At 52.1% G+C, this 17,002-nt stretch overlaps 1 protein-coding gene across 3 annotated transcripts in view; it reads left to right on the top strand.

Moving 5' to 3' along the window:
• The window catches only part of LAMA5 (laminin subunit alpha 5), an 83,191-nt gene that overhangs the window by 44,863 nt on the left and 21,326 nt on the right, over positions 1-17,002 (top strand). For all 3 annotated transcript variants that reach the window (XR_013776283.1, XM_079321359.1, XM_079321360.1), the window contains exons 7-28: positions 553-668; positions 1,511-1,629; positions 2,397-2,487; positions 2,622-2,756; positions 3,180-3,242; positions 4,324-4,464; positions 4,834-4,971; positions 5,214-5,348; positions 5,796-5,930; positions 7,345-7,482; positions 7,645-7,697; positions 7,867-7,966; positions 8,445-8,497; positions 8,873-8,978; positions 9,751-9,850; positions 9,990-10,146; positions 11,739-11,877; positions 14,583-14,725; positions 14,818-14,924; positions 15,625-15,778; positions 16,051-16,211; positions 16,693-16,801. Coding sequence is in view for 2 of the 3 variants with exons in the window: in XM_079321359.1 (XP_079177485.1) it covers positions 553-668; positions 1,511-1,629; positions 2,397-2,487; positions 2,622-2,756; positions 3,180-3,242; positions 4,324-4,464; positions 4,834-4,971; positions 5,214-5,348; positions 5,796-5,930; positions 7,345-7,482; positions 7,645-7,697; positions 7,867-7,966; positions 8,445-8,497; positions 8,873-8,978; positions 9,751-9,850; positions 9,990-10,146; positions 11,739-11,877; positions 14,583-14,725; positions 14,818-14,924; positions 15,625-15,778; positions 16,051-16,211; positions 16,693-16,801 (2,593 nt within the window). In the remaining variant the exon portion in view is untranslated. The remainder of the gene's footprint in view (positions 1-552; positions 669-1,510; positions 1,630-2,396; positions 2,488-2,621; positions 2,757-3,179; positions 3,243-4,323; positions 4,465-4,833; positions 4,972-5,213; positions 5,349-5,795; positions 5,931-7,344; positions 7,483-7,644; positions 7,698-7,866; positions 7,967-8,444; positions 8,498-8,872; positions 8,979-9,750; positions 9,851-9,989; positions 10,147-11,738; positions 11,878-14,582; positions 14,726-14,817; positions 14,925-15,624; positions 15,779-16,050; positions 16,212-16,692; positions 16,802-17,002) is intronic.

Here is a 17,002-nt window from a genome sequence, read left to right on the forward strand (position 1 = left end):
ACTGAAACCCCTAATTCATGCCCTCATCCCTGCAGCACAGGTGTACCTGGAGGAGCAGATCACACCTGTGTGGCCCCATCCTCTCCAGCTCTGGGCTATCGTTTTTTCCTTTCATGCTGCCCCTGCACAGTGGTGGGGACATCGTTGTGTCTTAACACTCTCTCAAATAATCTGATTCAGCTTGGTTTCTACGCTGCCACCTCCAACCATTTCACATTTTATTCTCTGGAGAGCTGACTAGGCAGTGGCACACTGATTTTTCTCTTAGCCCTGTCTCCCTATGAAGAAAAAAAGGAATGGTGCTGGAGTAGAAGAAAGGGAAAGAATGCAGCTGGAATAGCGAAGTTTGGTGTTTGGCTCAGAAAAAAATAAATTAGTTAAAAAGTTGGAAAAAAACCTCAGAAGCCTCATTTCCAGAAAACTGTGATTAGCAAATCCCACTCTTCTGTGTACCAGATCAGCGGCAGTGATGCACATCAGGGTCACACAGCATCTCCCCATCCCACAGCTCCCTGTCCTCACCCCAACCTTGCCTGTGTCCTGTCCCTGCAGGCTGCAGTGTGACTGCCAGCACAACACCTGTGGAGGCTCCTGCGATCGCTGCTGCCCCGGCTACAACCAGTTCCCCTGGAAGCCTGCCACCGCCGACAGCGCCAACGAGTGCCAGCGTGAGTGGGAGCCAGCTTCCCTTCCCTCCTTCCCTGCACAGCTGCCCTGCTGCCCTGCAGCTGCTCCCTGGGCTGGTGGGGCTGGGTGCAGTGGCACAGCAGAGGGGGCTCTGCACAGCAGGCGTGGGTGGGTGTTCAGGTGAGGCTCACACAGGGAGGTCTCCAAGGTCCGTGTGGGACTTGGGCTCTGCTTGCATTCCAGTTCCTCCTGTGTGTCCAAGGGTTCGTGCTGGCAAGTCTAGTTGCTCAATTCTGTCTGCAAGATGAATTAGGTTTGGATGTGTTTACATACAGGACATCTTTATTTGTCTAGAGAAACCTTTGGTCAGTGCTGACAGGGGAATTTCTGCTGTGCTGGGAGTGCAGAGCACAGAGCTGCACCTCACAGTGTCTTAGAAACACAGGGTGGCAAAGGAGCTTAAATCCTGTGAGTTTCTAAAGCCCCCTCACCTGGTGCTGGATTTTACAGCTCACCTCTATCCAGGGTGGGATAAAAGAGGCAAGAATGTTACTCTTTAAACCAGACTACTCGAGGCCCCACAGTGTGGTAATTTTTCTTTCTCGCCCATACACGCCTGCACATATTTTACTCATGATTTTGTGCCCGCTGTGCTCCCCTGGTTGCAGACCAGACTTTGTCAAGAAGTTGCTGCTTCTCTGCTTTTGACCTGAAAGACTTCACAGAGCTTGGGAGATCATATAACCCCCCCCAAATTCAGGCATCTTTCCTCATGGAAAAGCAATCCATCAAACCCAGGAGGGAGAGTTGATATCTTGAGCTGCAGCTGCTGATTGAAGGACCTCTGAGGATGGGTGGTTCAGCTCCCATCTCTGTTTTGCAGCCTGCAATTGCAATGGCCATGCCTACGACTGCTACTACGACCCGGAGGTGGATCGACACAAAGCCAGCAGGAGTCGTGAGGACAAGTTTGAAGGGGGAGGTGTTTGTATTGACTGCCAGGTAGGCCTGAAGAGCCTCTCTGGAAGAGGCTGTTGCAAATGTTTGTGTTTGTTTCTGCTGTCAGTTTGGAGTTCAGCCTCCTCGGACCTCCACCAAGCCCCTCTGTTATCTAAATTAGGTCACTGCCTGGAGATTCAGTCTCTTTGCCATGGATTAAAGGAATGTGCACCAGTAATGATAGCAGCACTTCTCTAGCTGTTCCCTAGTATTACCACCACTTTAGAGCTTTAGTTTGCTGAGACATCAAAATTGGGAGGGATAGGTTGCTGCCCAGCACATTATGTAATCCCTACCTAGTTACAGTGCTCTGGCATCTCCCTGGATGCCTCTCTGCCCATCAAAATTCTAGTCTTCAGTCTCTGTGAATGTGGAAAAGTAGCTCTTCCCAAAGTGATGGTGACTGTGACCTGGTTAATTCATGCACTGCCATGGAACTTCTGGCTGTGCTTCCTTGCTGGGAGGAAACAGGTTGCTCCCATCCTCCAAGCACAAAGTGATCGGGACATTTTACCATCTGAAGGAAGTGAAATGGGCTCAAGGTCAGATATGAACCTGAAACTCACACTGTGTTTATGGGAGGATGCAGTTGGCAGGAAATGCTTTGTTCCAGGTCAGTGTATGTGGAATTTTGAGCAGATTTAGGTCTTCGGTGTACTGATGCTCCTGAGCTGCTTCCTCTGTAACCTGGAGCTGTTAGTAAATCTGGCAGATGAATGTGAATCCTGCAGGCAGAGGAGCTGATGCCTCTCTAACCCACTGTCTTTCAGCATCACACCACTGGCATTAATTGTGAGAGGTGCATCCCTGGGTACTATCGATCCCCTGACCACCCCATCGACTCTCCATACGTTTGCTACCGTGAGTGTCAACTCCGCAGTGACATCCTGCTGGCCTTGGTCACGCTGGGCAGGGTTGGGCTGAGAGGTTTTCTTGCTATAGGGAGTCTGAGGCCTCAGTCAGTGATGCTGCTGCTGGCTTGTCCCTCTCTGCAGGCTGTAACTGTGAGTCTGACTTCACGGATGGCACCTGCGAGGACCTCACGGGGCGCTGCTACTGCAAACCCAACTACACTGGGGAGCACTGTGACACCTGTGCTGAGGGCTACCTCAACTTCCCCCACTGCTACCGTAAGTGGGGGCTCACTCCTGGAGCCCACAGACCACCAGCAGCTGTGGGAAGGGCCAGCAGCTCCAGTTGTGGCTCTTGGGATGTCCTTTCCCCATGCCACGTGGCACTCCTGTCCCAAGAGGGGGTCTTTCAGGTGGGCACAAGTCCACATTGGCTTGGGTGGAAGCTGCACCACAGCTGAGCTGCTCTGAACAGAGTCAACACAGGACTTCCCCAATTGGCTGGAGTTTCATCTCTCACTTTCTTGTGAAAGACTGAAAAGGGGTGTAATGGATTGTTGTGTAGTGGGACATCTGTGCTTTTTCCATGTTCCACATTTTTATTCTGCCTGTTCAGCTTTGGGACTGTCAAGGCCCTGATAACCCATCAGGATTTCTCTGAGTGTGTGTGATGACCTGTGCAATGTGTCTTTCTCTGCACAGCCATTCCAGCTTTCTCTCACAACGATACTGGAGAACAAGTGCTTCCTGCAGGACAGATAATAAGTAAGCAGTGCAATTTTCCTTAATGTTTTGGCAATGCTGTCATGTCTGTTATACTTCCCATCCAATACAAGATCAGGTTTTCAGCTTACTGGGCACATATGTTGTATGAGGCAGACCTGAGTGGTTTTAAGAGAGTACAGCCAGCATCTGAGTGTGAGGAAAGGAAGTTTTATGATCCCCTTTCTATAGGTGTGGAAACTCTAGCCTAGAGTGACAATGTGATTTTTTTTCTGGGGTCCAGGCTATGTAGGGATGTCCCTTCTGCTCTCCCTGTGAGGAATCTCCCCCAAAGGCCATGGAGGGGCTGTGGCTCTGCTGTGGGCACCTCTGAAGAGTCATGCACAGGCAGCCACTCGCTTTATGTCGCTTCCTTGTTGTTTAGAAAACTCATCCATGCTCTCATCCTGCTCACTTCCACCTCCCTCCTCTCTCATGCTCACTCCTCTCAGTTCATCTACTCCCTTGTGCTTTATTCTGTCTCTTTTCCCACCAAATCTTCCCCGTCTCATGCTTCCCAGCACACTCCAGATAACCTTTTCCTTCCTTCTGATATTTTGAAGCCTGTATCTTCCAGACAGATTTTTTATTTCCTGAGCTGGAATTTCTCACTTCCCTTCTCATTTCCCCACCTCCCCCTCCCTCTGTTTTTTGGATGATGTTTGTCCTTCCCTCTCCCAGCCTAGCACCCCACACCACTGCTGTTGGTGACAGTAGGGCTGCTCAGAGCCTCGGCACTGCCTGCCTGGAGCTGGTAAGGTCTGGGGTGCAGCTGAGCATGGAGTGACCAGAGAGAAAGCCCAGAGTTCACCCTGGTTAGCCAAAGGCTCTGATTATTCCCACACTACACTGAATCAACATTTGCCTGCCCTGTGCCTTGCCTTGCTGCCCACCCTGCACCTTCACCAGCTGAGATCTCCCAGCCCCGCCATGAGCCAGGTTAAAGCATTTTCATCTGATAGGAAGGTTGTGAAAGCAAATGCTTGAACGTTTCAGTCACCTCACGGCAGCTCCTGCCCTGTCCTTGTGGGACCTCAGAGCTGGACTGAGAGCTGTGTGTGGTGTCCCTGTTGTGTGTCCCCAGACTGTGACTGCTACGCGGGTGGGACGGAAGGCAACGCGTGTCGGAAGGACCCTCGGGTGGGGATGTGCGTGTGCAAACCCAACTTCCAGGGCACACACTGTGACCAGTGTGCCCCAGGCCACTATGGACCCACCTGCCAGCGTGAGTACCCAGTGGGCAGCGTGCCCAGGCTCACCCTGCTGGGCTTCTCCTTGTACTCCACCCATGCTGGGGAAGAGGAATTCCACAGCCCCACTCCCAAGGGACAGATTCCCATGAGTTCTGCACTTCTGCTGTTGTTTTCTTCCCAGCCCTGACCCTCCTGCATGCTCCCAAGCTGTGGGGGGCTCTTGAGGAATTCCCTATGGATGTGAGCTGTGGGCCAGGCATGCTTGCTGCCAGCTCTGTTACCCATGCTTTCTCCAGCAACTGTTCTTCTACCCCAGAGGAACAGATGCCTTGCCTCCTTTCCTGGGAGGGCTAAAGAGAAAAAAACCCTGTGTATTTACTAATGCCCTTGTTGCTTTGCAGCCTGCCAGTGCTCTGGCCCTGGTCAGTACGATGGCACCTGTGACAGTGACACAGGGCAGTGTCTGTGCCGGACAGGATTTGAAGGGCACTCCTGTGACCGGTGTGCTCCAGGCTACTTCAACTACCCTCTGTGCCAGTGTGAGTATCTGTCCTTCACAGGGTGGGGACACACAGCCAGGGTCCTCTGGCAGGGGACTGAAAAACTGGAAAGTAGTTTTGTGGTTGTTGTGGAGGATATGTGCCATGGGCAGAGACTGATAGTTTGAACACTTAGAGCAGCACCTAAGGCATGTGTGAGAACCCCAGGGAGAGGACATTTTGCCGTGAGCTGTGCCCCATGCTCCCAGCTCAGGGGCTGTTTCTGTGTTTCTGTGCTGCAGTGTGTGGCTGCAGCGCGGTCGGGACGCTGCCGGGAGGCTGCGACTCCGCCGGGAATTGTTTCTGCAGAGCCGAGTTTGCTGGGCCACGCTGTGAGCACTGCAGCCCTGGCTACCACTCCTACCCCCACTGCTATGGTAAGCACCTGAGCCTTCAGCTCCTGCTGCTCTAAAACACATACCTGCTCTTGCCAGACTTGGGTGTTGCTCAATATCAAATCCGTGTGCACTGGGAATTTGGCAGGCTTGTTTTGGAGGTCGTGCATCATAGCAAAGCCTGGAAGACAAAGCAGTTTTTATCAGTCACACTTCCTCATCACAGCCCTGCTGTGACCTGATGTCTCAGTTTATGCCTTTTTTGTTTGTCATTTTAATGCATTAACCTACTAAACTGCTGGGGGACTAAAGACCCCTCAGTGGCATCTCCCTGGTATGGCTATGGAAATACTGCATGATTTGCCAAGGGATTAAGAGATTGATTTTTTTCTGATTGGAAGTGGCTAATTCCTGGGGGGCTGGATGATAGTTCAGACCAGCAGTGCTTGGCCACAGATGACAGGGATCATCAGAGTTCTGCTCTTACAGCTTGCTCCTGCGATTCCCGGGGCGCAGTGGACAACAACTGCAGCCCGGCGGGGCAGTGCCGATGCCACGGGAATTTTGCGGGACACACCTGCAGCCAGTGTGCCCTGGGCTTCTATGGATACCCCAGCTGCACACGTGAGTAGCACCTTACTGCTCTCTGCAAGCACCTGGGAGGAGGGTGTAGCCAGACCGAGGTCACTCTCCTCTACCAAGTAACAAGACAGGAGGAAATGGCCCCAGCTTGCACCCTGGGAGGATTAGGTTGGGTGTTAGGAAAAATGTCTTCACCAAAACAGTTGTCAAGCATTGGCACAGGCTGCCTAGGGCAGTGGTGGAGTCAGCATCACTGGGGGGATTTGAAAATAGTCGATGTGGCATTTGGAGACATGGTTTAGTGGTGTGCTTGGAAGTGCTGGGGGAACTGTTGGATGATGATCTTAGAGGTCTTCTCCAACCTTAATGATTCTCTAATCCTATGAATTTCTCTGGGCACTGCATCACTCTTAGACTACTGCTGCTGCCAGGACTGAGCAATGCCCGTGGCAGGTGCCTGCAGCCCCAAATCCTCTGCCCAGCCCTCCCCAGCTCTGGGCAGTGTCCCCATCTCCCTCCCTGTCAGCAGTCTCAACTGGAAGCCAGATGTACTCTTATGTTTCCCAGCAAGAATTTAGTGCTCATTAAAAGTAATCCCTGATACAATTTCCCTGAAGCAACAAAAGAGCATCATCACCCTCTTGCACAGTACTAAATGTGGACTCCTGAGCCATGCCAGCTGGCAGACCTCTCCTCCCAAATGCTGATGCCGGCAATATGCCTTTGAAGAGGCTGGAGGCAGAGATGAAATGGTCTCACAGGAGTTCAGTAGTCACTTTTTTTTGTCTCATAAAGCCATAGTCACATAGCAGAGCTGTAGAAGACCCACAGCACTGAGAGAAAAGAACCACCTAATTTTTATATCTTTTTAAAATCTCTTGTTTCCTGAGCAGTCTTTTGCTGTTAGCCAGTGTGGGGGTGTCAGTCTGGAATGTCTCCTTTGGCAGGGATTTGAGGTGTGCTGGCTGGGCAAGGAAGGCATGGGCAGCTCCCTGGAAGCTTGCTGACCTTTCCTGTGATAGGGCAGTGAGATCTCTGTGCATTCATGGGCAGCAGGTCGTGCAGAAGCTGTGGAACCATTGCCCTGCTGCCCACATCCACCATCCAGAGGGCAGACCCTGATGGCCGAATGTTGTCTTGAGTGTTTGGGATTTTGTAGGGTCTGATATGGCAGTGGTGACTGACTTTTGGGGGATGAGATCACATTCCTTCTCCTCAACCAAAACTCTTCCCTGCCTCTGAAATATACATAAATGTATGTGAGTGGGTATGATAAACATTGAGACTTCTATTGTTTTTCTTGAAAGACAGGGTAGTTTTAACCAAAAGCAAAGAATGAGAATTTTATTTACCATCCACATGTCTGGCTACTTTTGGCAAAGGTCAGGCAGATAAAAGAGGCTGTTGCTGGGAAACCCTGAATGCCATTGCAGCAGTTCTCTGCCCTCTCTTGCAGCTTGCCAGTGCTCCAGGGAGGGGTCCCTGCACGGCACCTGTGAGCAGGACACGGGGCAGTGCAGCTGCCGGCCCAAGGTGACCGGGCTGCGCTGTGACAGCTGCGTGCCTGGCGCCTACGGCTTCCCCCACTGCCAAGGTACCCCCTTCTCCCTGGGCTCTGGGGACACTCCAGTCTCTTGGTGCTGGTAAATGCACTTATCATCCCCCAAAAGCTTCCTAAGGGGAGAAATAACCCCAGTTATGGACAGCCAAGAGGTGAGCTAGTGCTATAATTCTGGTTTTTGCCCCTCTTTTCTAGTGGGCTCCTGTAACCCAGCAGGGTTGGAGACTGCAGATCCCTCGCTGGCCCCAGTGAGTATCAAATGAACCTACCACAACCCCTGCAGGTCATTTTGTATGATCCATTTTATCTCTTCTTGGACCAAGTCCTTTCTTAAGCTCAGCCAGAGCAGCAGACCCCGTGTTCAACCACTGTGCTGTAAATTCTCACCTGCTCTTTTCTCCCCCTGCCTTTCCTCAGGGCTCCTGTGCCTGTCGGGCATATGTTGAAGGCCCAGCCTGTGACAGATGCAAGCCTGGATACTGGAACCTGACTCCAGAGAACCCTTATGGCTGCCTGAGTAAGGAAATGGCATTTGCACAACCCACAAAAGTCCCCTCCATTGTGCAAGAGCCAAACCTAAGCCAGTGAGCACCATCAGTGGAGGGTTGGAAGTGATGGTCTTCCTTCCATCTTCACCCAGAAGTGATGTGTCAGAGCTGGAGACCTCTGGGGGACTCTCACATGGAAAGGGGAAAGGCCAGAGTCAGGAGGTTTTTATTTGGGATGAAACATAGGGCTCATGCCATGAGTTATGCCATCCTCAGCCCTCCCTGCAGACACTTAATTTTTCATGGCCAAATATGGTAGCTACGTCCTCAACAGTATCTGTCCAAAATAAGATCTGAGCCCTTGTGCAGGGCTACCTTCTACTTGACCATTCCTGGCCCCTCTTAGCCCAGCCAGTGCCCTCTGGTGTGGTGGGTGCTGACCCCATCAGGCTTCTTCTCAGGGGCTGATTGACCTTCTGGCTTACTTGTTCATCTCCCTCTCCTCAGGCTGCAAGTGTGACACCAGGGGCACCATCAGTGGGATCACAGAGTGCCGGCAGGTGGGTTTGTTCCTCTGCTTCCAGGCTCCTCTGAGTGTGTGTTGTCTTGGGAGTGTTCGTCTCTGTCTCTCCCAGCAGCTGCTGGAGCTCTTTGGGCTTGCATGAGAATGTGGGATTAAGACCTGTCATAAATTAGGCACCTAAATATTTCTGGGTCTGTCCCAGGATGCCTGGATTTTTGTTTGCCTGCATTGTTGGGTAATTTAAGTTATCTGGCCCTTATCTGGCCCACCCACGCGCAGGAAGCTGTGTGGAGCATGAATCTCAAACTGCTGCTTCTGCAGTGTCTCAGACCAGAACCCAAATAACTGAGGAACAGCTTAGCCATGACAAGCAACAGGAGGGAATGAGTTTCCATGCCTGCTTCTCTCCCAGGGCGATGGGCAGTGCTTCTGCAAAGCCAACACGTGTGGGCAGTTCTGCTCAGCCTGCAGGGATGGCTACTTCAACATGGAAAATGCAAATTATTTTGGCTGCCAAGGTGAGCCCCTTCTGTGGTGTGTTTGGTGAGTGAGGGGGGCCACAAGAACTGACCCTGCTGCACAGACTGCTTGGCTGGTGACCTTGGAGAAAAGGGGCAAGAGATGTCCCACCTTCTGTTTTGGGCCATTGTTTTTGGGGTGATTAAGTGCTTTAAGGGTTACAGTGATAGGGCTGGGTTGATGGTTGGAATTCAGTGATATTAAAAGTCTCTTCCAACCTTGGTTCTATGATTCTCTACCATGGACCAGAGCATGGTCTGTGGGTTGGGAGACCTGAGGCCGTGCCTTTCCACTATTGGGCACAGGTTTGTCAGGCTGGGGAGCGAACAGCCAGGTAAGATACCCTAAGGTGTGTTTGAGCCACTGGTGACATCCTTGCAGCAGTGCCCCTTCCCCCTGCTGGGACAGGGTGGCCGTGGGTACGTGGAATTGGCCACTCTCCACCGTGTCCCTGGGAAGAGGTAAAGGAGGAGATGCAGCTGCTCTGAGCCATCCCAGGCTGGGAAGGGGCAGCAGGCTGTGGCTGGTGGCAGGGCTGCAGTGCCTGGCCCTGAGGGTTTGCAGACCTTGCTCCATCAGCCGCCTGGAAATAGCTCGGCGCTGAGGTGGAAGAAGAGTCCGTCCAAGTGGGGCCGGCGCCAAATATGAAAACGGATACAATGGAATAAAAATAGTGACCCCAGGCTCCCTGCCCGCTGGGATGTGCCTTTGATTAGCGACCAGGAGCTCGTTAGCACCACGGGAATGTAAACAGGCGCTTCCTGCCCTCAGGCTGCCGCTGCGACGTCGGCGGAGCGCTGGGAGCGTCCTGCGAGGAGCGCAGCGGAGCCTGTCGCTGCCGGCACAGCACTCGGGGTCCCACCTGCACCCAGTGAGTGTCACCTCGGGGTGCTCTGCTCCACCGAGCCCTCTGCCACCTCCATGGGGACCGGGCTGCTGTCACGTCACGCGTGCTGGCAGTGTCCTTGTGCCGTAGCCCCGCAGGTGACAGTGCTCTCTCTGTCCCCCAGACCAGCTCGGGACCATTATTTCCCTGACCTTCACCACTTGAAATTCGAGCTGGAGGAAGGCACCACGCCGGCCGGCCGGGCCGTGCGCTTTGGCTACAACCCCTTGGAGTTTGAGGGATTCAGCTGGCGAGGATATGCACAGATGTCCTCCATCCAGGTACGCCTGCAGCACAGCCCAGCTCCCCAAGGGAGGATCTGGCCAGTGGAGGACTGATGTGCTTTTGGCACACATCTTTCACCCCAAGTGCTCCTGAAACCCCCAAAGTCACAGGGTGGCCAACATAAACAGCACAGTGTATATATAGCCTGTTTGTGCAGATATTTCCTGTAGTGCTGGGGGTGGTATAGACTGATGAGGGGAAAGATCCTAAACTGGGAATCCCGTGACATCCTAATACGTTTAGACAAAGGTGGTAGCATGGTGATTACTTACAGGGATGTCTATAAACACTGTCTCTCAGTTTCCTTGTTCCTCTTTCAACTGACTCTGTTCTTTCCTATAACTCTGCATAACCTTTCCTCCCTTTTCCAAAAATAAGTATCTCCTCCTCAGCTGCCGTGTTCAGCTTGGACCTCTTGTTACCCTTCAGCCTTTGCCCTTGCTGTTAGCTGCTTTGCTGTAACAATGGTTTATGCTAACCTGGAGTTGTGTAAGTCCTAGAAGTGAAGCTGTTTCTTCTGTTGACTCTTTTGCTTTCCTTGGTGGTTTCTTCTGCATGGCCTCTGTGGAAGTGTCTGCATGTTTGGGGATGGAGTACAGGGCAGTGATTCTCTAGCAGTCTTGTCCCATGTAAGATGCTCCTTACCCTGGTGCACGTACTTTCAGTTTTCTTCATGTTTTTGTGCTTAGGTGAAATTACTGAGGGGCTGTTTCCCACTGAATTTTAGATAGGAGCTAAGCAGTGAACTCCTGTGGGCTCCTTTGAGAAAAGCTTAAGGATGGAGCTCAAGCTCAAAGCTCCAGTGTTGCAGACAGCATTGGTGTTTGAGCTAGAAATAGACCTTGATACAAGAGCTGACCTGTGGCTTTTGGCTGGCAGGTCTTACTGTAGTTTGTTATCATCAAAACCCTTCCAGTTTGCTCTCTAGCAGGAAGATGGTGTGTAAGTGGAGCTGTGGAAAACACAGACCTAATTAGAACACTCCCTAGGCAGACCTCAGCTTTGCTCTGTAGGCAGAAGTTACTTAAGCCTAGATCTCTTTGAAGAGCATCTCCTTGGCGGGGTCTTGCCAAGCAGTGTCCAGGCAGATGTGCCATCAGTTGTATGGTCCATTAACCCTGCTGGTCCTTAGCACTGCACATTCCTGAGGATGAGGCACTAGTTCAATTCCCAGCCTCTTCTGTAGATAGTTGGGCAGAGACCCATAAATGCAAGAGCAAGAGTTTGGCACCTGGTGGCTGGTTGCAATACACTAAACCCAAAAAGCAGCACGCTGATAACAAAAGCAACTTCCTACAACCTTTCTTGTGTGTGTCCCAGGACAGCTGAGCCACCATGCTGTGCCACAGCATCTTCACAGATGACAGGCAGGTTGTTCTCTCAGTGGCTGGCCCCAAGTGTCCCCCCAGGTGGGGGACAGTGTCACGAGGTGCAGTGAGCAGTGGGGTGCGTGTGCTTGTCTCCTTCTCGCCCTGTGGCATGTTGCTTTGGGAGCAGTGAGCCAAGTGCTGTGCTTGGGCTGGCAGTGTGGGTGGTGGAGGTAACTGAAGGTGTGCTCTGCTTCTCTCCCCTTTCTCTCTCCCACCAGCCCAAGGTAGTGGTGACTCTCAATGTGACCTCCCCCGACCTCTTCCGCCTCGTCTTCCGCTACGTCAGCCGGGGGCCCGCCAGTGTGGAAGGGAGGGTCTCGGTCGTTGAGGAAGGAAAGTTTAATGTTTGTGGCAACTGTAAGTGCATTTTTCACTTCTAGACTAACTCAGAGCATCCACGCTGCGACACTGCTCCTCTGGCCCTTCTCCTGCCCCGAGGTGTGTCCGTCCCAGCTGTGCCCATGCCTGGTGGCCGGCCAGAGCCGTGCCCGGGCTGGCGAGGGAGGGGGAAGAGAGGCAGGCAGGCAGGCAGGCAGGGCAGGAGGGTCAGCCCTCCCCACAGTGGGTGGGCGCTCAGGAGCTGCCCCCCCAGTGATGTGTGCCCCGTGTGCTCTTTTGCTTTTTGCAGAATAAAATCAGAGTCACTGTAGACGTGAAGGAGGCAGAGCTCTATCTGTTCCATGTCATCCTGAGGTATATTAATTCAGGAGGGGCCACTGTGTATGGCAAAATTACAGCTTATCAGCCACGAAGGAGAGGTAAGGATCCCAGACTGCTCTGCTTCCCTGTGCCATCGCCACCTCCTCCCCATCCCAGGCAGCCTTCTGCATCATCCTTTCCAGAAGACGCTTCCATATGGCTTTACCCATTAGTCCTGCTCTCCCAGTTGAAAGGCTGATTTGAGTTTGCAGCCCCCTTAATTTACCACAGCAGCAGAAAGGTGGGCCCAGCCCTGGGGCTGCACACTGAGGACTGATACCAACCAGGCTGGTGGGAGATAAAGCTCTTGTACAATTCCATACAACCTTTCCAGCACAGGAAGAGATCACCCCAGTGCCCCAGGCAAGACTGAGCTGACTTTGCACAAAACCAGAATGGGCCAGGAGCTGGGAAGTGGATCCAAACTTTGGCAGCTGGATGTGGTTTTATTTACCAGATGCCCTGACGTGGCAGTCCTGCCTTTCCCATGTCCTTCTCCCAAACCAGGCTGTTGACTTCACACGTGGTATGGGGCTTGGAAGTGCTGTGGAATTACACATCTTTCACAGGCATTGCACTCTGGTGCAGTGTCCTCTCATAGCACCATGAGCTGCTGGAGAAGAGCCACCAGAAGATGTCTGAACACACCTGGAAATCTGTAAAGCAAATATCCTGGGAAACAATCTGAGCAAGACTACAGTAGAGCACACCTGAGGCCATGGAGAGTGGTTGGCTGGTTGATTTTACCCCTTTGGATGCCACAGCTGCACTGTCCCACTGAAGCTCTTCCTCCAGAGCACACATGCACAGCAGAAGGCTGTCAGTACTACCTGCCTAATTATCAGTTGGGAAGTTCTCTCCTCTGCCTTGAGCTGGTATAGGTTCTGCCTTTGATGTGATACGCAAGATTTGAAATGCCAAAATACTGTTTGTCTGCTTTTTTTTTTTTTCTTTTTGAGAGGAAAAATGGCTTATTTTTATATCCAGTCTTACTACACAGCAGAAGAACAAGAAGAGCAGGAGCCATGGTCATGCTTTAGGATCCCATAAAAGGTCAGGAAGTATTTAATCTGTCCTATCCAAGCAGCAGAGATCATTTGCCTTAAAAAGTCCTTCACTTCTTGTGCAGAAGCAGTGTGATTTTTCTAGTGCTTGCAAAGACAAGCAGCCAACTGGTGCACCAACAACAGGATCCAGGAGAGCAGCATCCTTGGGAGGCTTCAGGAGTGCTGAGCCACCTCCTGTCTGGATGGAAAGAGTTTCACATGGCAAAGGACAAGCAGCCTGGAAAGAAAAAGGGGAAGCCTTTTCCAAGTGTGGGATTTTCAGCCTGGTTTCTTCCACTCTGCCTCCAGAAACCATCTCAGTTGGAACTGTGTATTGCCTCAAAGGGATGTGAAACTTCAACCTGTCAATAAATCTACCCTGGTGCCAGGGAAATCACTTCTTGCATCCTCTCTCTGCTTCCCATCTGGAAAAGTGAGGTCCCAGCCTCAGCTGATGCCAGGCATGTCACAGAGCTACCACACATGGGAAGACGTGATTAACCACCCCAGGAGTAGCACAAGCCCTTGTTTTATCTTCTTGTCCTGTGTGTTGTCCATGATGTCCATGTACCACACCAGGACAGTCCATGTGCTACATTCTCCACTTCCTTCTTCATCTCATCTGCTCACCGTGCAGCCATTCCAGTGAGTCCCTCTCACCTCTGCTCTTCAAAACCTGCTGGGCAGGCACACAGTCTGCTTCTAGGAGCTGCATTGTGATTGCATCCATTAATGAGGAGTTTGTGAGACTGTCACATGAACCAAGGAGCTGTTCAGCAGCAGCAGGATCAGGCCTTGCACACGTTCTGTCCTGTTTAAATAGTTTAAAATAATGTCTAAAGCTCGAGTGGTTGGCAGGAAGAAAGGCAGGAGCACACCTTGGGGGCCTGAAAGTTTGCCAGAAGACAGGTATCTTGCCTGTGGAGCTGGGGTCAGAATTTCCCTGAGTAAAAAAGTATCTGGGCAGTTCTTTTTGTCTGTCTCACAATTAACTCTTCACAGATGAGTTCTTTCCTTTTCTAGCTGGCAAAACGCTCCTTGGCTTGCAACACTCTGTGCTTTGCAGTCTGGGGATGCAGAGCACACTGGGAGCTCTGGATTTGCATTAAGGATTGCAGTGATTTATGTTTATTTCTCCCATTAGGCTGTTGAGCAGATTGAGAGTGGATGTCTCTGTTCCAGGACAGTCTGGGATTGTGGTGCCCTGAGAGAGTGGGAGCCTGTCACTCCCCACTGCACCACAAAGCTGCTTCCCTGAGCAAAGCCCCAGGTTTTTCATTCCAGTCCCTTCACAGCCTCTCATCCCTCCCATTCCAGGTACAGAGCAGACCAAGCAGATTGTCTTTGCTCCCAGCACAGAGCCAGCCTTTGTCACTGTGCCCCAGAACAGCTTTGGGGAGCCCTTCGTGCTGAACCCCAACACCTGGTCCCTGGTTGTGGAAGCAGAGGGTGTGCTGCTGGTAAGGCCCTGTGCTCCAGCCACTGTGGGGGCTCCAGCAGCTCCCTGGGACAAGTGTCCCAAGCATAACTCCTCTCCCATCTCTCCTCCTAGGACTATCTGGTTCTGCTGCCCAGCTCATACTATGAAGCACCAATCCTGCAGCTGAAGGTCACGGACCCTTGTGTCTACCAGCCAGCCCCTGAACAAGCCACCCAAAAGTGAGGATCTGCAGATGTTTGTGCTGTGCAGGGCTTGCTCAGCTCCTCTTGGCCTGGGCTTAAGGAATATACACAGTCCATACTCTGTGATACTGGAAAACTGCCTTGTAGAGCACTTGGCTGAGGCTGATAAAGCTTGTGGAGCCTGCACTGGCCCAGAAAGCCAACCCATAGATCCCTCATCCATGACACAGCCAATCTGTGTTTTCTCCTGGACCCTGGAGGGGCAGCTCACTCAGTGACACCATAGCCCACCTTTCTGCTAGGCTTGGTTCCCAGTGCCAGGCTGTGTGTGTCCTCAAAAATGGCTGCTATGAATGGGTTTTGCTGTACTATTTAAAATGAACAGAGCCTGGTAGTGTTTGGAGCATCTCAGTGCATCTGCTTGCCCAAGACCTCTCTCCCTGTTGGCCAGAAGGCTGGCTGGGCTCTGCACACTGCTTGTCCCATTCACCATAGTAGTGGTCCCCAGGATAAAACCCAGTGCAAGGGAAGAAGCTTTTTGTTGTTACTGCTCTGCCTGGTCCTGTAATGCCCATTCTCTTGCTCCACACTGACCAGAGCTGCTCCTTGGCCCTCCTGATAGAGCAAAGCCTTTTGCAAACTTAGCTGGGCCCAGACTGCGTGCATGCTCTCAACTTTCATGATCATGATGTAACTTTTCTTCTTCACAATTTTTTTTTTTTCTGTGTGTTTCCAGCTGCCTCTTGTACAAGTACCTGTCTGTGGATGGCTTCCCTGCCGTGCCAGGGGTGGATGCAGTGTGCAGGCTGGACAACAGGCTCCCCAGGCTGTGTCCCACAGAGCAGCTCACCCCCTCCCACCCCCGGATGGCCACCTGCAGTGGCAGTGATGTGAGTGCCACTTCTCTTAGGATACAGCAGCACTCACCCCCCTGTCCCTCTGTCTGGGGCTTTCCCTACACCTGGGCAGGTGACCAGAAGGGCTTCACACCCATGCAGCTGTGTGCTGGTGTGTCCTGTTCTAGGCACCCAAACCCAGAGTCTCACATGTAAAGGTTTGCAGGATTTGATGAGATTTGTCGCATTGTCTGTGAGCTGCAGAGGAGGCTGCTTTGTAGCACAGGCACCTGCACACAGTCCCTCAGTCAGTGTCTGTCCTCCAGGTGGAAGTGCAGCTGTCCCTGCCCGTGGCCCAGCCTGGGAAGTACGTGCTGCTGGTGGAATATGCCAACACCAACGCCCTGCAGACCGTGGGCATCGCCGTGGGCTCGCCGCACTCGGCCACGCAGCAGGGCTCCCTCACCTTCTACCCCTGTGCCTACAGGTACCTCAGGGGACAAAGGGGCCACTTCTCTGCCGTGGCAAGGACAGCCTGCCCTCCAGCTGAACTTTTCTGGGTTTATCACACAAACAAAGCAAGTTTCAGTGTTGTCCATCTAAGTTCTCATTGTAGCTGGACACAAATTCTGTGGCTGGCCATCCCATCTCAGGGAAGGGGCTTTGCCACGAGATAATCTTTTGCATTTGTTTACAGCTGTATGTGTTGGTAGGGACCTTGACTTAGGGAATGACCTATGGGCAGGTTTATTGGAGACAATCAAACCCTGTCTGGCTTCAGACTGCAACCTTTGCAGTAGGAAACAAATGTTTGGGGTGTCCTTGGAAAACTTTGCTCTTGTGAGCAGCCAGAAAAAACATCAAAAGATTTCCTTGGGTAAATCCCCTCAGGGCATAGAGCTGGCAGGACAAGAAATGGGTCATGACCCTGTGCAAGGCTGGCTCCAAAACGTGTGTTTCTCTCACAGTTTCCTTTGTCGAGGGATTGCTGTAGATTCCCAGAGTCGAACGGCAACTTTTGAACTCACCTCAGAGGCCACTGTTCGTTTCACCTCTGATCTGGCTGATTTCTTCCTGGTAAGGCTCCCTCTGAGGGCAGCTCTGTCAACAGGTCACAGGAAGGAAAGGCTGGACTGGGACCCAACCTGTAGAAGGGTTTTCTAGTCCTGTTTGGACTGGATAGTGGGTGTTTGTGTCATGGCCAGTCCAAGTGGAGAATGTGCTCAGTGGGGTGTTTTGAAGCAGATCATGGGACTGGGAGTGGGGAGGAGATGGGGA

This window comes from Erithacus rubecula (genome assembly GCF_903797595.1).
Source record: "Erithacus rubecula genome assembly, chromosome: 18".
Classification (NCBI taxonomy): Eukaryota; Metazoa; Chordata; class Aves; order Passeriformes; family Muscicapidae; genus Erithacus; species Erithacus rubecula.